Raw genomic sequence first — 19,529 nt, forward strand, 5'->3', positions numbered from 1 at the left:
GTAACTATTCAGTACATATATGACACATACCATGTTGTATCTTCAGTGTCAGACTCCAGAGAAAGCAACAGTTAAAGCCAGATAAACAAAACATTCTTCTGGCCCCAAGCACAGATGCATCATATGCTCTGAGAGCAGCCTGAGAATAATCACTTGAAATACTTAACTACCTAGCTCTTTGACTGATGGTCAGAAGTTCAGAAACAGCAAGCCAAAGGCAGATCAAGGTAGTGTTTAAAGGGTTTGTTTTTTTTTTTTAAAAAAAAAAAAAGAAAGTAATACCATAAGTGCTAGAGTTAGGTGTTTACAAAACAAACCTTGAAGCTGATGTCAGTCAGTAGCAGGAATAAGAACACTTGTCCTCCCTGCAAAGCCTACTCCTCCCTTACTCTGACTTGTGTTAGTGTGATTATCTAGCTCAGAGCTAAAAGGGAACACTTTCAGATTTGTTTTCTGATAGGACAGTAGAAGATTTAGAAATATCAGCTTTAAGTCAGCAAGCTACTTAGAAACAGAACCTAAGAGCTAGTTTCCCCAGGAGGTGCAGTCTATGCACCTATGTTGTCCATCTGCCTTTACAGCCATGTAAGTTTTTCCCAAGTTACCTTGCAGTTTTGTACTTTGCCTCCCATTTCTTACAGACCAGGAGCCAAATGTTAGAGCATGATTTATTGTCCTTTTTAATGGGTATAAAGACAGCTTTACAAAAAATGGCCAGTCATCATTATCACAGTGATTGTTATAACTTAATTTGCTGTAAGAAAAACCTCTACAGATAGGTACAAGGTGTAAGAGTTAAAAGTTGTTCTAATACATTCAGTAAGCAAGACAAATCCTCCAGTACAACTTGAACATATTCCAGTACCCTTTGTAATCTGTTGAGTACATCCAGGACTTCTCAGAATGAGTACATTTAACCTGGCTGACAGTTCTGCCACTGATGTGCCCGGTTAACAATTGAAAGCAAACAGCTCCTCCTGCTATGTAGAGGAAAGGCAGATGAGTACAGCAAACCACAACTTGAGTCAAAGTGATTCACAGGGGACAAAGGTGCAGTTCAGTACTACTGGCCATAAAGAGTAATATTCTTTGTGGTTTGAAATATGCATTTAAAGTAGTATTTTGGCGTACTCTGTTTCTGGTTTCTTGAGTGGAACTAGATGCTTTCCTCTCCACCAAAGCAATGCAGTGTTGGTAGAAAAGGAAAGCCACCTAAGGTTTTGGTAGTTGATGCTGTTTTGTACAAGAACTCAGATCTCAGAGCCACAAGCCAGAAGGTAAGGTGCCTTAGTCCTTCAGCTGAGAAACTTCATAGAGGTATGCACCAAGCATCTTCACCCCCTGGATGTAGTTGTACCTGGAGAGAAGATGCTTACATTAGCACTGTCTTATAGTTTGAGCTGTATTCCTAGCAACTGTGCTTTTTGCTATATCAGACCCATGCAGGCAGATCACTGCACTACTACTCCTAGCGTCTCCCCTGTTAAAAGAGCAATGCCAACCTTGGAGTAGAGGAGAACAGCCTAGCTATGAGACTCAATCATAAAAAAAAAAAGCTTCTGGTTTCCTAAGTCATAATGAGAGTAAGATTTAGCTTCAGACTAGCTACCAAAACCACCCACCAGCAATCCTCTGCTGGGGAGAAATGGTACCTTGCCCTCAAGACTTGAAGAAAAGGAGGAGTCTGATTCTTCTTGGTCCTTTTCAGAATACATGCTATGACCCACAGTACAGCCTCAGCCTGGCACAGAGGTAAGTATTTTCTTACCTGTTTAGTTTCTCATTTTGAGAGTGGGCACCATCATCTGCAGCTCCAACAGGAAGCAGCATGACATTCTTGCCTGTTGCTTCTTGAAAAGTAAGAGTAACAGGAATGCTTCCTCCCTCCCTTGTCAGGTCTGGTTCAACTCCAAAAACTGGAATAAACAGAGTGACACTCTAGTCAGTTTGGAGTTGTATTTGTTTGTATGAAATCAAGTTCTTAGCATTTTCCTACCAGATGATGGCCAAATCTTACTCTTTAGATCTAATCAGCTGGACTGTAGGGGGTCTCAAAGGTAGTTTCCCCCAGGTGGAACAGTCACTTCCACAGTTAAATATGAATAGCACAAAGTTATTTCATCTGAAAGCCTGCATTTTCATTCTAACACAAGTTAGACTTTTCCTAGTTTCCCCCATGTAGTCTGGGTCCCTGTACAGAAACCTATGACACTAGGGAAGCTTTAAGAGGGAACTAAGAACAACTAAGGACAAYTAAGCTTCAAGGGCTTTGGCTAAGCAAGTCATCTGAACTACTGACAGTCATCATTATGCAAAAGCAACACAATGTCAGTGGACTTTAGTACAGAACAAATGAGCTTGATATCAAGCTTAAGTTCCTTCCCTTGCAGTATACTGGACTTCAGTTTAGGGTTGCATATTATATGCTTTGTTATATAATACACATGGGCTCACTAAGTGGAAAATAATGAACACATTCTAGAATTGTGAATATTGTGAATCCTCTCTTGTTCCAGCAGCTCAGTACTGAGATCTCGTCTTCGCCATGCCAAGTAAAAAACCCACTGACCTGTCTTCATGGCCCTCCTACCAGCCATGTAGTGGGGATGGTTGAAGTCTGATACCCAGGGCTTTCCACCATGGCCTAAGTATACTCTGAATTTGTTGGGGCTCTGCAGCTCTGCAAACTTTTTGCTCACATAGTCTTCAACCTATAACAAAGTTGAGAGCAGTCAGATCTACTGTTAGCATTTGTACAAACACTGGTACCTGAGCTGAGGTATTAAACAGGGAGGACTATAGCAGAGGAAGTAAACAGCTCTGCTGTTTCTGCTCTGAAAACCTTCCTCCCCAGAGAGGAAAGTTTAGAGACACTGATTGTTTTGAGATCAATCTATCTCAACATACATGCTTTGTGACTTCTTCGGGAGTCATGTTTGGCACAAGTCTGATTGAAAACTTGCCAATCACTTTCCTAGGAACCACAGTCTTGGCTCCAGATCCTGAGAAAGCACCTTCAATTCCATGGAGAGATAAGGAAGGGTATCTCCACCTATGCATAAGGATCTTCCTCTGTAGAACAAAAGAGAAAGATGTAAGGTTAAATGAAGTTTGACAAAGTTCCACAAAAATCGTATCTTCATTCTAAAAGACTTTACTAAAAACAGTACTTTCCTCCTATGAAGGAATGCACCTCATTCAAGACCACTCAACTTCATTATAATAGAAACAGCTACTTCATTATGCACACATTTTGATGCAGCAGCTGGGTTCCTTCAGCATCATAAGAGATTCAGCAACTCCAGCATGGTTTTCTCCTATTTCTATGGAATTTGTAGAACCTGACTAACCTGCCTCTGAAAAATCTTTTGTAAGATGCTCAGAGCATGTAGGAACATGCTCAAGTAGGCAGGTAGGTGCCTTCACTGAGGCGCATACACACTAAAACCACAAATTCTGTAAAAGCTTTGCCACTGAAAAGACTGAGGCACATCATGTCCTTCTGCTTCAGCTATTTATATAATCAGTGTATTAAACATGACTGAGCTCTAGATTCATTCAAGTGTGCACCACTGTCTGCCATTAAAAGGCCATTTCAGATGCTCTTTCATTTCTTCTTTTACACCTTGGACACAACTRTTCAGTATGCCAGCTACTATGAATCCAAACGCACACTTGTGTCCTGTATAGACAGCTATAGTACTTGAACTGACCTTCACTGTAGGGACTATGGAGATCAGAAATTCTTTGTGGGCTTTAACATTCAAAGTTCCTTTTGTTTCAGGCACAAATCATCCCTTTAATCTTCTCCAGAGAAGAATTTAACCATTTGTTCAAAGCTTTCAAGCCCATTGTTCTTCACCTGGAGATTACAGCCTTCTCTCCTATATCTCTGAGCTCCAAGACCTTTGTATGCATGCTTGTGTCAGCAAGATAGTTCAAACTAAGCTAAGYTAGGATTTCAGTCTAGGTAAAAATGAACATATTTGGTTCAGGATCATATATGGAGAGCATCTTGTCAGCTCTAGAGCATCAGTGGTACAAGATGCCTTCATATACACAAGCCATATTTCATCCATTTCATTGACATGACCATGAAAAATAAGAAAGCTTGTAGGCTCTCAGTTGATATAAAGCAGAGCATGCAAAGACAAGACTAAGCATATGAAATTGTAATTTATGGCTACTTGATTCAAGTCTGAAATCTTCTGACAATACTAGGACAAAAGACAGATCTGCATATACAGATGTCTTACAGCACTGGTTGCTCCTGCTTTTATGACAGAGGCATATTTATATCTGAGGTGTTTTAATTCTTTACAAATAGTACAGAAAACCTATAACTTGCAAAATTCCCTGCTGTTCAGAAGTGTTTGTTTGAAGAGCTCCCAGGATTAAGATCTGACAAGTTTACTGAACCTGTCTGTTCAGATATACTTGCCTAGTTCACTGCTACAAGACAGCATTTGCTAGGCCTGACTCTGTACGTCAGCCTTCAGTTCATCATAGCTATACTGTTTCCTAACCTTATGAGAAGAGCAGTTGTCTACAACCACTTCATTTTTGATACTCCACTGAACTTTGTGCATAAGTGGAGTTCAGATACTTCGTACAGACACAGTATCTGACTTCCATTAAGTTCTTCCTGTGCTAGCTGATCCAATCTGGCATTGAGAAAAGTGTTTGAGAAACTCTGCACAAGTTTGAAGTACTGCTTATAGACTACGGGACAACTTTAGAAGTTAGGGCCTAGACCACATATTTTAAATTGGGATTATATAGACTAGGCTTCCAAATCCAAAACACAAAAACTGCTGTTAAGTATGCAGTCAACTGAAAAGTAGGTGAAGTTATCTTCAAGGCTTTATCAGCTTTTGAGACAGATGAACTCTCTGCCTGAGCTCCTTGGTACCTACAGGAACACCCAAAAGCTCACTACCATCTACAAATACACCTAGCTTGGACTAATACAGCTAGACCAGGGTATACAGGGAAGACTACAGTATCATACCTTTGCATCATGCAACAGCTTTGTTACTCCTATATCTTTTGCATATTCCTCCAGGTCAAAATCAATCTCCTCATACAGTGCCAGCTCCTCATCAGTAACAGGTGCTACTGCTTCATTAATACCTGGAATGAGAATTTTCCCTTTCTTGTCCATAAGGGAACCTGCAAAACAAAGAGCACCTAAGATCAGCAACCAATCACATGAAATAAGATGTCATTATTTGGAACACTTCCCACATAATGTTTTAGTTTGTCTTTTGACAATTCCCTACAAGCAAGGAAGGGTAATAAAACTGACTCCCCACCTCCAAGAGCCTTTTCCATTAGGCATGGAAGGGACTTACGGAATTTTACAGGTTATCATTAATCATGAAGTGACTTGTTCCTGCAGCTATCCAGAATCTGCACTTTTCACCTAGACATAATTCTATTGCTACCTGTTGTGTTCGACTGTTTGACAGCAGAATTTTCTAAGGATTTCAGTATAGTATCTGCATCAGTTTGGAGAAAACTGTTGCTTTAGTCAGCAGTAATGAATCTGTAGCAGGGTTTCCAGGGAAAGCTAGAAAGATACAGCTTCCCAGGCATATGTAAAACAGGAAGATGTCTTAGATAAATGAGGAAGGGCTTGCCAAGAAGTTATGTATTTCCTCTGTTACTGTTTTGCTAGTGTAAGAAGTCATTAAGAGCCCTTCACTGGAAACAATCTCACCCTTTAATAGGTTTTACTCCTATTTTAGATTCATTCAGTGAAACCTGCTTTCTCTTACCCATTAGAATAATGAGATCTGTCATTGCCTCATGCACTGAACCACCATAAACTCCAGAGTGAAGGTCTCTGTCACTACACTCCACCTGGGTTGAAATGAATCAAGAGATTCAGGTTAGCTTTAGCATGAAGACACTGACAATTGCATAGAACAGACTTTTACTATCCCATCTTTTTGCTGCACGTATTTTGAGAATGTCTGTTTTAGAACCAGAGCAACCAGTTGCAGTGCATTAGAACATAAGTACTTTTGATTGCTCTGAGGAATGCAAGCCACTTAGTACCAACTCTCCCAACCTTGGGAGACTTTAATGGTCACATATCTTTATTCGTTCAGTGAAGTATCTGCATGAAGGTATCTACACCATAAGATAATCCTCCAGTAAGGCTACTGGTTTATTTTGCTGGTAAGTTGAAAGCTACCCCTCTCCCACAGCTATAATACAGGATAGCAAGAGAAAAATCTTTAGACAATTACATTAAAAACCATTAAGTGGTCTAGTCCACCTTCTCTAAAGAAAAGCTACTAGCGAGAAGTTGGAGCAACCACTCATCTATACTATGAGAAAATTCAGTTCAGCAGTACTGGTTTGACAGTATATTTTGGGACTTGCCTCTATGAAGTAGTAGCAGATACCTCTCAAACCATAAGTGATACAAGGCTTCTTCTTGCCTAACCAGTAGTTGTCAGAAATGCAAATATAATCCACATCTTTGAAGAAAGTATCTCGTTGAGCAAAAATCAGTTCATCAAGGCCTTCAGATCCAGATTCCTCCATGCCCTCTAAGCAGAACTTCACATTCACTGGAACCTCCTATGAAAAGGAAATGAACAGATTAAGTATGTGAAAAACACTGGACTTCAGCTATCAATCATTTTGATCTCTGTGACATACGCTGTGGAACAAAGGGCACAAGCAATTTAGTTCCATAACAGTGGGATTTGTTAATTGTATCCAAAGTAGGTTTTAGAGAGTGTGGACTGTGCTTAAGTTGAGAGTACTTATGCAACCTTTTTTTGAAAGGTTTGAATTTTGTCAAGTGTCTCACTTAAGCTCTAAAACTGTTGTTTCCCAAACCACTTCACTCTGCAGAAGCAGTGATCTCAGTTGCCAGAAGTCATAAGGTTAGGAAAGGTAACAACCACAAGATAAGCTGCATGCCACAATAGATGAGTCAGAGTTAGCCTGTCTGAGCTATTTCTAATGACACTTATTCTTGGGCAAAAAGAAGCAAGCTCCCAGTTTGGCATTACCAAGTTAATCTCTTCTTGGGGGTTAGGTTTAGCTCAGCTGGTTAGAGTGTGGTGCTAATAAAGGTCACAGGTTTGATCCCCATACAGGTCACTCATTTGAGGGTTGGACTAGATGATCTCCAGAGGTCCCTTCCAACCTTACCAATTCTATGATTCTATGGATTCAGTTTCAGAGAGCCACTAAGCTTTGCAAAAGACCAAGCTAATTTGACATCCCTGCATAAGAACAGTCATATTTGATTATTCTTCCTGCTGCAGATGCTTACATAAGCATTTTCCAGTCTATACATTGCATTACAACAAAAACGTTTAAAGTACAATTCAGCTATCTGCAAGACTAACTTGTCAGCAAGTCAACTCATCCCTACYGGGAAGTCAAATCTAGACTATTGCATCATTTCTGACCAGCTGAATAAGCACACTTACCTCACATGGGTTTGTGGCTTGGATAAATTTTTTGCTTGACTCAGCTGTACATAAAAAGCAGGATGCATTATGGGCACATACCTGGTTAGTTTTTTGATAAGCTTCCAATGCATTTAGCCATGCAAGCACTGGACCTTTATCATCTGTTGATCCTCGCCCATACAGCTTTCCTGTGGAAACCAGAGATAATTAACTAGTGGCAGGGGGGATATAGGATGACTCTTCAATCACAACTCTTGCCTTCAGTAAAGAAAATACCCTTTGGGATAAGCTTTTTAACCTTGCTTATGCCAACCTGCACTTCCAGTTCTTTTGAAGTAGCAGTTTTGCATCCCACTTCAAATGCACATGCAGTAGGTACAGGGCTGCTACACTTCTCCCACCTATGGAGCTCCTCCTCCTCTAYTCAACTGCTCCCTCAGGGTTGAGAAAGCCTGGCAGAAGAAATGCAACTGTCTTCGTGCTAAATCATTGCAATGTTCTTCACAATACCATTTTCTACAAAGGTGTAATTAAATATATAGAAACAAAACACAACCATTTAGCAGAAGCCTATCCAGTATTAATTTTAAATCAGTAATTCTTTGCTTGAACAACATGACTCCAGTAGCTAGCAGCCAACCACTTCCCTGGATTTTGCAAACAAAAGTGAATCTCTGGAAAAGTGCTTTAGTCACAGACAAGTTTGACAGGCAACAGGGCAGGGCCAGAAAGTGCAGCACATTAGATYACAGTATAAAGACTTTTTTTGCTAATTAAAGCTGTGGTTACATCCCGTAGGCACTGGGCACAGGGACAAACCAGGCCAGATAGTTTGCAAGATGAAGAGCCATTGGGTAAATATGTTTCCTACACCACCAGACTGCTCACAGGTAAGTCACCACTAGAGGCAAACTCAGCTATCAGATAAGATAATCCAACTTCGTAACTTATTCTGTTGTCTATTGACCAAGATCCCAGGTGAGAATACTAGTTATCAGATTTCTTTTCCTGGCAAAGTTTAGCTGACACTTATACAACAAGAATGGTCAATGCCCTTTCATTCATACGACCTTTGACTGTTAAGACTGAGCAACTGAGACACAGAAGACAAGTTTTAGCTCCCTCAGCAGCTACTGGCAGTATGCTGCTTCAACAGGACTGACTGCATGAATTTTCAACCCTATTTTTGCCAGAGGGACATTCCTCCAGGCRCTAACTCTGTACAACACAGCTTCTGCAACATTCAAAGTAGCACAGCATGCAGATGCTAGGCAATGCCAGGAGGCTGCTGTGTCACTCTATCCCTAGGCCTAAAAGCTGTGTGGAGTGCTTGCCTACACAGTGGTAGGAAAACAGTAGTCTGAGGATACTGAGCCACCTTGTGGGCTGCAAGTTTTAAGCAGCCCAAGAAACTGCTCTTCTAGCAAGCTTGCTGGCAACAAATTGTTACCATGGAAGCCAGCAGTTAAGACTTTGCTGTAGCTACAAGGAAGACAACAGGCAAGTAGAGCCTACACTGTCAGAAAAGGAAACAAGCCTTAAGAACAGCTGAGACTTGACATTTCTCCTTATTTACCATTTTGCCCCCCTGCATCATTCACTTCAACAATATTTAATAACAAAAGCCCACTTCCATCTCCACTCTCCTTCCTTTCAAAAGTACAGCTTAACAATAGTTGAGAAATATCAGTTGTTAAAAGGCTCAATTTCTAGGAAGTTCACAGCTCTTACCATCTCTTTCCACCAGTGTGAAGGGCTCACTATCCCAGCCATCTTCTAGCGCTGCTGGCTGAACATCTAGGTGGCCATATACACACACAGTTTTTTTGCGTGGATCTGAGCCAAGTTTTCCCAGAACAATTGGAGGTAGAGGGATCTCTGATCCATCAGGCAGCTGAAAATCAGAAGTTATGCAAATGTGGAATGTCACATTTTAATCAGATGAATGAATTAACATTATGCCTCTAATTCCATAGCCTTCGTAGACAGCTAAACAAAACTAAGCTATTTAAACTGACTGCCAGAATCCAGGATCAATGAAGCACTACAGCATGGCACCAGCAAAAGTTTCCTGACAAGTCTCAGTAATAAATCATTAAGTGTTCCAAGCCACTCAAGAACTGTTTATAAGTAACATTCCTACCTCAGATTTTAGCAAGGCAAGCTGCCCACATGCCAAACTGCCTTATCTAATGCTAATCTAAGCATAAGAGCTGAACTCAATTTAATATTGTAATCTGTACTGATGTCATTGCACTTTAGTCCTGTCCACAAMATAGCCTTGTAGACAAAGCCTCCTGACAGTGGTATCACTAARTATAGCATGTGCCTACATCCAAGTAAAGTGAACATTTCTTTTGTTTCTCCTTATCAGCCTATGCTGTCAAGTAAGTTGCAATGAAGGGCTGAAGAGCTTGATCTTAGTTCAAGAGCTGAATCTGACTTAGTTTTTTGTAATATCCCATACGCAATTACCACATACTATGCTCACTTAGGCAGTATGTATTTTCCTCCTGGTGAACTAAAACATTACCAGATACAGTTTCAGCAGACCAGGACCACCAGGATCATCTTGTCTGCTCATACAGGCTCCAAGTTCAGATTTTTATCAATAAGTTGTCATCACTGGCCAGATTCAGCTTTAAGTGATTAAAGCAACAACAAGTATTTACACTTACAATAATCAGTACTCAGTACAAATTGCCTCCCAGCAGTAAACTAAGCAGCATCAAATAAGTTAACCAATTACTTTACATTAATGCTACACCAAAGAAGAGTGCGTACATATTACAGAGTYTTTAATCAATACTTAAGTCTAAAAGTAAATGCTAATCTTAACTTCAATTCTGGAAGAGTATTTTCTAAATGGAAGTTTTACTTGTAATAAGCTTTATAAAAATCAGGTTTTGTCCCCAAAGTTACACCAATGAAGGGAACAAAATTGCCTCAGGCAGTGAATTATCTGAAAGACTAGATAGGATATGCTGCTGGTAATAGAAGAACTAGGATTGTTCTACAGATTCTCAAGAGCTTTCTCCCCTCGAGAGAATACATGAAGTTAGCTACTACATTGCTGCAACCTGTAGTGCTACAAGTATATTCCAGCTCTCAAATGCAAGAACTGTTCAGAGGGTCCTCATGCATACAGATTTCACAGMAGTCATTAACACTATAAACAGCCATCTTTCACAGCAAGCAAATACTCCAGTAGAGCAGTCTTTTGAGTGTTATTATCTAAATGAGCTAACAACTTTGGGATGGGCCTTATCCTCACAGTCATTGGGCACTTCAAAGGAGCCTATGAGGTTATTGCTTTTCCTCACTGATGGAAATGCATGTGTTTGAGAGCAGTCTCGACAGCTAAGAAAGTTTCACCCTATAAGCATCTACCACTACCTGGCAGAAGGTTAGTGCAAGCTTATGATAAACAAAATGCTCTCCTGCAAGACTTCTTCAAAAGTAATTTGACAGCCTATGCACATCCAAGGGCCAACACCAGCCTGCTGCTGTTCAGAATGCCAGTTCCTAATTTGTTTACTTGCAGGTGCCCTGTTTGTGTTTGGTTAGAAAAGTATCTAAAATATTTTAATACACTTAGCCCAATTCTAGTATGACATGTTTAACTAACATGGATTCTAAGATTTACTACATAGAGTGAAGAGTTGGTTTTTAAACAGGAAGCTCAGACTGTGCAGTAGAGACCGTCCTTCATCAAGAGGCTATTGCCTTCCTAGGCCATCATCCACAAGACCCTTTTCTCCTCTGGAGACTCCTACTACACTGACCTTAACAGATGCTCGCATACCTGCTGCYGCCCAATATCCACGAGTTGAGCTGTGCCCCCAAGTCGCTCGATATCATTTGCRGCAACCTCCATCATGCGTCTGATTTCAGCCCTCTTCTCTGGCCATGCTGACACACTCTGGATTGCCACCCACTGAGCCAATCGCTACAGAAAGACAGAAGAGTTGGAGTTTTTACCACACAATTATGGCATGCAAGGCACAATACAAATATAGTAGCTTGCAACTCCATTAATACTGTTTTAAGTCAAGCTTAAACTTAAGTCAGCTGTTCTCTAACCAAAGAGCTTTAACCATTTAACATAAAATCAGTCTACAGATAAAGCAGGTGAGCTGAAGAGCACTGCAGCTTGTGTATATTGTGCCTTTCTGGTTGTCATGCTTTAAGCATCCAGAACTAGCTAGTGTTCTTTGAGCTTCCCAGGCAGGCCTTGCCTGTCTTCCATTGAGATCAGAGAAGGGTACTAGCAGAGAATACAACCTGAACACTTGGCATGGCTCAGAACTGGTAGTTTACAGTGCTTACATTCAATTTCTTTACAGGTTTGGTCAAGGGGATTGCAGTACAAGGTACAATTAAGTAAGAGTTAAACTGCAACGTGCAGAAAGTAATCTTTCCACTCCCTACCCCAGCATGAATAGTTTTTATATGAAAAGGCTTTTATTCTAGCCTTGTTTGCATCTTCCCCCTTATCTCATGATGGGACAATACAAATCTAGTCTGACATCCAGGACCTACTGGTATCAGAAACTTATCATTGATTTCACTATACATTAATAGACCACTTCATAAATTTCCACGGTACATTTTATTAAGCCTGACTGAACAGAACCATGACAGAATTCAAGGAAAATAGGAGTGTTCTAGCTTGCCTCACCCATCACCTCAGTTGAAAGGGACAACTAATATTACAGGTCTTTGGGCATATTATACAGGTGTAATTTAACAAGCTTGAAGTTGACCACATGTCAACTTTCACCATGTCATAGCTGTGTACACAGCAGGACAAAGCTCTGAAAGAACACTTACCTGAACATAGAGATCTTGGTGTTCATCAATGTATTTAAAGAGTGTTTCAAGGGTAGACATCTTCTGACCAGAACAGTGTTTTCAAAAACTGKGGGACAAAAAATTTAGACCAGAGGCTTAAGCAAAAACACAGACACAATCAAGCAACTGCAAGACTTTTACCTTTCAACTATTAAAGATAAGGCATACCAAGAGTCTAAAATTTTGAGGCAACTCCCTCTCAGGAAATCAGAGCAGTGAGTAATCAGCATATTCAGCTTCAAAACCACTGTTCTTCCCTCCACAACTAACTTTGGAAGTTAAAACTGAGCAAGCTTCAGTCTGTAAAGATGATTTCAATCAACCTGTGCACTTCACTTTATCGTGAAATAACAGGCAAAAATATTACTAGTGAAGTACACTCTTCAGCCAGTACTGCATTTTATTATAAAAGTCCAACTAGTAGCCTGACTTAGGACCTATTAACTAGGTCCAAGAAGTGCTACATTAATATTTCATCTCCTTTGTAAAGCACAAAAAGCAGGCAGTTAAAGCTTTTATTCACCTTTAAGTCCTAACCTGCCACTCAGCCTTCCAGAGAGAGTCATAGTGAAGCCATGGGTGAGTAGCTGAGTGTTACTACTTCCTGTTTTCGCTTTAGTTTCAACAAAAGTTCATGAGAAAAATCCAGGATCTCGCCTCAATTTTTTCTTTCTTGCTAGCACAAAATTTTGGGGCTGTATTTAAGAGACTGTCCTTCAGCCAGAAACAAGCTTAAGCTTGTTAGCTTAAATTTAGTCTAAAGATAAAGCTCCCCCAAGTGGGATATACGATTGTTTCTGCAGTAAAAAAAAAAAAAGCTTTAGAAGTCCACTTCTGGAATCTAAGTTCACAGAGCACAAGCAAAGTTTCCAGCACCAGTGTCCTGTTGCGATTCATTAGTTTTAGTAGTTTTAGTTAGCTTTATGCCAGATTCCTTAATCCTTTGTTTTAACAAATAACTATCACAGCTGTCTTGTGACTTTCACTTTGAGGTACATGTGACCCAGTGTTTGCCTTGAAACTTCTTAAACAAGTGACTACTCTACAGAGTAGAAGCAAATATTTTCAAGCTGCAGGTCATCCTACACAGCATACTGCAATATGAGTGCATCTTATCACATCAGGCCAAGGTTCAAGAAAAATGGAACATCTTTAGAAGAATCATGTGGACACAACTTGGTTAAAAACAAGTCACTCACTGAAGCTTGATTACCCTGAAGAAGCCCTCATCTTCACATGCACTTAGGGAGCTCACACACATCATTCATTTGGAGCTTGAGGGAAGCGGTACATGCAGCACCTCTGCCGTGCATCTGCCCCCCCCCCCCCCCCCCCCGGTTCACCCAACTCCCCTTCCACCTCCTACAGCAACACCCACACTTGAGTCTCACAGTCGACACTGAGCACAGGTCACAACAGATGGGCTGTCATTCTGTCCAACACAAACAAGAGTTGGGCAATTTGCTTAGCTTGGGGGCTGCTTCRTGTACCATCCTAAACATGCTGAAATGCTCCTAAGAAAAGGCAAAGGGGCACTCAACCACTTGAGTCTCACTGCAGGGCTGCAAGGAAGCTTCAAATTTGGAAAAGCCGATGTACTGCAGAGCACCAGGCTGGGACATTACTCACCCTCCCCTCTTCAAAACCAGAGCTAGTTTCTTGCCAGTTTTTCAGGCTAGGGAACCACCCTGCCTCCGCGGGTGAGGCTCGGCAAGCTTCACCCCTTCAAAGCACCACGACGGGCCCGCAGCGCCACGCCAGCCTGCCCGCCGTCTCCGGAGGGGCGGCCCGTGCCCCCGGCGGCGGCGGCCCGCGAGCTTCGCCGAGGGGCTGCGCCGCCGCCCGGGCCGAGCGCGGACCAGGTCCCCAGACACGGGGCTCAGCTGCGCCTCGCAGGCCCTGCTCTCCGGGCTGCGGCTGAACCAGAGGCGCTTTGCTCGGGCTCTTCACCGCCGAGCCGGGCGGGCTCGCGGCGGCCCCCGGCTCAGCTCACGCGGGCCCGGCATTACAGGGCGGACGGGAAACGCGCATTTCTCAGGTTCGCCGCGCGCAGGAAGGCGAGGGAGAGCGGGGAAGGACGCGGCGCACCCGCCGGGCCGGGCCCTGCCGACGGCGTGGCCGCAGGAGTCGGCCGCCGACGCCGCCACTCACCGCCGACGCTCCCGCCCGCTCCCGGCTCCTGGTGCAACCGGCTGGCGGCAGCCGCCGCGCAGCCTTAAATACCCTCGGGCTGGCCCCGCCCCCGCGCTCCGCGGCGGCCAATCCGCGCCGCCGCCGCAGCTCGCGCCGCTGCGCGAGAGGCGGAAGGCGCGGGGGGGCTCYCGGCGCGGCCGCGGGGGAAGATGGCGGGGCGGCGGCGGAGCCGGGGGGCAGAGCTGCGCGGAGCGGGGGGTCTTCTGCTGCTGGATTGGCTTCGGGCTCCGGCCTGTCGTTCCTCCGTGCTTCATTTAAACCGTGGTTGCGCTCTGGCCGTGTTTCACCTGTGGTTCCCTGGTGAAATGGCGCAGAAACCTCTGCTCTGTGTGTAGAAGTTGCCTGCCCCATAGGTGTACGCGCAGGAGCAGGACGCCCACGGACACGGGAAGGTGCTCGGGTGTCTCCTGACTCGGGCATTTCATTCGTGGTTTATGCCTTCAGGCAGTAATGACAATAGCTACCCCTCAGGAGTGGACTTAGTGCTGGCTTAGGGTAAATTTAACCTCTCGAGCCGTCTGCTTGGTGTCAGGTGTTTTGTGCCTGTATTGCTAAGCGTTTCCATTGGTGACTGCTGTGCAATGATTTTGCAAAAAGAGTATATAATGTGTAAGCTATAGTTTTGGAAAGAAATATGTTCTGCATGGTCAGGTCTACAGACCTTTCCTTAAATCTTGTCTTCTCTGTGTAGGCATCAGATCGAGGCGGTTAAGCGCTAATGAACTTCCTCACTCTCTGGTGACAGGTGGTGAACAAGGGTGTCCATAATAAAGCAGAAATATGAGAAATAACATCAGAAGAAATCTGAGAGGTCCTGGTCAGAGTTTGTCTGAGAATTGAATTAACAAAGACAAGAGCGTCCATTTGGCCTTCTTAAATTTGGGATTTTCAGAGTAGGTAAAGAAAGTGTAATAGATGCAAAGGTGAAATAAGATCAGCCAGTGAAGTGTTTTTTTCTCTCTTAACAGTGACAGAGATGCATAATGTCATCCCAAATGCAGAAAGATAGAAGTTCAGAGAAGATAAGACATGCTCTTATTCCGTGCCTAACCTAAATGAAGCAAGTCATTGTAAGATGCGAACTGCTGAAGCTGTTTCTGTTCATGAGTAATTGAATAACTGATATGTATAGCTGTTAACCATGTATGGATATAGCAATCTGGTAACTAATATTATTTGATAGGCATGCTTAAAAGAACTATAAAAATGCTAGTTGGCCCTAGGCTGTAACCTGAATATTTGTTACCTGAATTACTGAAGGAGGTCCTCCACTCTTATCAAATCTGCTAGGTAGTATAATTCTCAGTACCACAAATATTAGTAATTCTCAGTACCACAAAATTTGCTGAGGGCGTAAAACTAGGAGTTAAGAGTCAATACAGAGAAGGAAAGAGGAACAACTAGATGACAACTAGATGACTGCAGAAATAAAAACAGGCTGAAATTCAGTAACTAGGAGCTTGTCGGTTGGAAATGACTACAGAGAAGCAGCAGGGTATACTAGCTGGTCACAGGATGTCCATGAGCTACCAGCAGCTGCCATAGAAAAGAAGAATGTAATTTGAGAGGACAGCAAGTGGTGACTGGAGGACTGAGATAGGTAAGTACTAGAAACTTCTACAAGACTGCGGTGAGTTTTATCTCGTGAACTGCTAGGTACAACCCTAGTCACCCATGAAAGATGAACTGAAGCACRGACAGCTGGACCTAGAGGACCATGAGGATGATCAGAGATATGAAGAGGCTGTGGACATATGAGTTTGGCTTACCTTGCCTACAACAAAGACTGAGGAATGACATGACTGCATTGAGGGGACAGAAAATAATCACAGGTACTGGCTGTAAGGGCCCTGAGACCATCCCCCTTTCCTGGAGCTTGGCTGCTGCAGTTCAGGGATGACTTAGAGACCTTCAGCCAGGGTTGACCCCATCCTGGAGGTGACAGTGAGGAGAGGCTCCCAGACCACCTCCACTCAGCCCCTACTTGTGCTTCAGCTCTCAACACGGCCCAGCCCCTGCCCAGCCCTAGGACCCATGGCCCCGCAGTGGTGCCTGACACCACCACCATCCCGGGATGGGGCTGTCCTGGCTCTCCTGGAGCTCTGTGCCCTCAGGGCTCAGGGACCGGTCCTGGTGGCTGCAGCCCCACAGTGTCCTGGCAGTGAGCTGTGTTGGTATAAGGGTGGATGGTCAAATCAACGGATTGCAGACAAACTGGAAAAAAATTCCCACGCATTAGAGCACACTGATATTAGGGAAAACTTTCCTCAGGGAAAGCAAAAGAATCTGYTTCTAAAATGCAGTTTGGTGAGTTTATGAAGGGGATTGTGTAACAAGATGTGAGATGATTCTTGGTGACCTCCTTCCATTCTTGTGTTCCTATAAGGAACTTTTTTTTGTATTTTTTTAACGCATCCAAAAAACCCCCACACAAACCAGAATGACAGATCAAGGAAACAAGCTGCAAAAAGAGCTTTAGGAAAGCAAGCAAGGAAAATATTGTGTATTGTAAAAGTTTTCTGTGTGGATGTGTTGATCTAAAATCCACAAAGGACTGCGTGAAGAACAAACAACAAAACCACATAGTGGTTTCTCRAATGAAAACAAACACACTTTGTAAAGATAACAGGCATAACTATCAGCTTTGAGGGCCTTGTAAATTGTCTTCAAGGCAAAAGAAGTTTTGTTTTACAAGGCTGGTAATGTGGAGGCCAAAAGAATATATACATGTATAAATAATTCTTTGGGAGCACAGGAGAAAGGAAGGGTGGGAAAGGACACATTTTTCAGATTTTTTTTGAAGACAGAGAGTGACAAAGCGAGATACTTTATAAAAAAAAAATTAAGTACCCTAGGCCTTCTCTGGTCTAAGGGAAGCTGTATAAACATATTTCCTTTTGTAATATGTTCTCTGAAACAGTTTTGTCCTAAAGAAATCAATTTTGCTTCTAGAAGAGCGCAGGTTCACTAACACTTCTGCCCTTGTTCTTGAATCACAGGGCTGTAGCCTGTGTAAGATCWGCCAAAATAATTAGAGTGAGGGAACTGAAACTTGAGCCCTGGCCTGAGAACCAAACTGTGTATTTCAGCCTTGTGGGATGGCTGCAGATCGAGATCTGTTGGCTGAGGGAGGCCAACAGAGATCCTATTAGCATAATAGCTATGGTGATCTTCAGCTGAAAAATTCCAAGCAGAAGCATGAAATGGAGCAGAAGGGTTTTCTGGATGTTACAGTAAACATGAAATCTCACTCTCATTTCTTTTTCGAAATTAATTTCAAGATGTGATTATGTCTTTGTATACAGATGTATGGCATCTGAAAACTTCACATTTCCCAATTTCTTTTGTGCTGTCTCCTAAGTAAGATAAATATACAATTGCTTTACTGCACTTTGAGGGGAAAAAAGCATAAAAGCTGCAAATAAGCTGTGTTCAGCTTTTGTATTTAATCTTGCTGTTTCCCTCTCTGTCTTTCTGTTTTCCTCTTTATCTCATGTTGTTCTGCTTAGATGGCTCTCCAGCCCAGCTTCCTAAATATCAGGCACTGTCTGTCACTCCATGAGATGAACTGTTAAATTGAAAGGCAAGATTATGTCATATACAGACTTACAGAACACTGTAGCTTTGTTGGATTTGTTTGCTTTTCCGCATACAATAGGTTTTGGACCAGTGACAGTAAATTTAAAGCACTAGCACAGGCAGATTGTAACTGACATTTATGAAATTCCTCTCTGCTTGTGTTAATCCCTTCAGCCCAGAGACCTTTTTTGTCCWGTATCTATCACACACACACACATGCATCTATATGGACATTTTGACTAGACTAGCATTGCCTAACTTAAGTACACTAATATAGGTAATGACTTGAAAGCTTCAAGACAGAACTCTTTTGCAGGTTCTTCTCACGTATTTTCAAATGCACAAGAAGGCGGAGTATGTTAAAGTTCTGCAGACTGCACACTTGAGTGTGTACTAGCCTGGCTGCACATCCAGAGAATTCACCGAGATTTTGCTTCTCTGTTTTTCCCAGCTGCTTTACAAAATAGCTGGATATTTCATATGTTGAATCTGTATCACAGATTTCATCAGATCAGTTTAAGTGCACAGAACATATTTACGAAGTAAAGGTAACTTTGAAAGGTATTTATTTACCCTCTTCATTTTCGGACAATGATACCTGGGAATACCTCAGTATACCTGTGTTAAAAAAAATGCTTTTCTTGCACTCTTCTGGAGTCTGAAAGCCATTAAGATGTCACCAGGCTCTATTATTAAATTCACATAGCTAGCTTAATGGATTTGTTACCTATCTGTAAGATTTACACCAGCCCTTGTTGATTTTTGTACCCTCTACAGCTGTGCACATTGACATGTATGCTTTGTGAGATGGAGCCCATAAGCGYCTGAGACACATCAAGTTTTCTTCTAAATTCATTTCTCTTCCCTCTCCTGTACAAGAGAGATACTGGAAACATTGACAAGCTGAAAGGAGGCAGGCATCAGGCACCACCACAGGGTCAGGGCTCAGCCAAGGCTGGGCTGGGCGGGCGACCAGGCATCAGCATCAGGACTGGGGCTGGGCAGGGGCTGGGCTATGGTGGGGCCGGAGCCGGCACTGCTGTGGAGTAGCAGGGCAGCGATGGCTGGCACCTGGCTGGGCCGTGATGGGGCCGGGGCTGGGCGAGGGGAGACGGAGGCAGGGACCAGMACGGCTGGAGGGGCCATGTGAGCTGACACTCGCCTATGTACATGGTAGTTTGTCTCCAGCCCTGCCTCTGGCCCCATCCTCTTTTGCTCCTGTAGGTTAGACCCCCGACATGGTCCATCGCTTGCCTTGTCCAGGCTGTTGATGGACCCTGTCAGCAGCACCTGTCTCTGCTGTGTTCAGGCACTATGGGACTGTGCCCTGGCGGTGAGGGCACTGCCTGCATGGTGGTCACCCTCGGCTGGCAGCTCACCTTCCCTTGGGGAGCAGGCAGCCCTCACTGCTCCCTAACAAATATCTGCAGGTGTAGAAACATGTCCCATGTCACAGACAAC

At 43.1% G+C, this 19,529-nt stretch overlaps 1 protein-coding gene across 2 annotated transcripts; it reads right to left on the reverse strand.

The window, feature by feature from the left end:
- Positions 1 to 656: 656 nt before the first annotated feature.
- On the reverse strand, positions 657 to 14,480 carry CNDP2 (carnosine dipeptidase 2). 2 transcript variants are annotated; one of them, XM_085323745.1, is made up of 12 exons: positions 14,448 to 14,480; positions 12,276 to 12,363; positions 11,248 to 11,391; positions 9,174 to 9,336; positions 7,542 to 7,630; positions 6,394 to 6,594; positions 5,781 to 5,865; positions 5,012 to 5,172; positions 2,908 to 3,072; positions 2,570 to 2,711; positions 1,769 to 1,916; positions 657 to 1,357 (listed from the first exon to the last, which is right to left on the reverse strand). In XM_085323745.1, the coding sequence occupies exons 2-12, from the start codon at positions 12,333 to 12,335 to the stop codon at positions 1,288 to 1,290; spliced, it is 1,428 nt and encodes a 475-aa protein (XP_085179871.1). In that variant the 5' UTR covers positions 12,336 to 12,363; positions 14,448 to 14,480; the 3' UTR covers positions 657 to 1,287. The 2 variants fall into 2 exon arrangements, with proteins under 2 accessions (XP_085179871.1, XP_085179872.1); XM_085323746.1 differs by lacking the exon at positions 14,448 to 14,480 and adding an exon at positions 13,926 to 14,071.
- Between the last annotated feature and the right edge of the window lie 5,049 nt (positions 14,481 to 19,529).

The sequence above is a fragment of the Rhea americana genome, unplaced genomic scaffold, assembly GCF_003343005.1.
Source record: "Rhea americana isolate MKP2758 unplaced genomic scaffold, rheAme1 scaffold_87, whole genome shotgun sequence".
In the NCBI taxonomy this organism is placed as follows: domain Eukaryota; kingdom Metazoa; phylum Chordata; class Aves; order Rheiformes; family Rheidae; genus Rhea; species Rhea americana.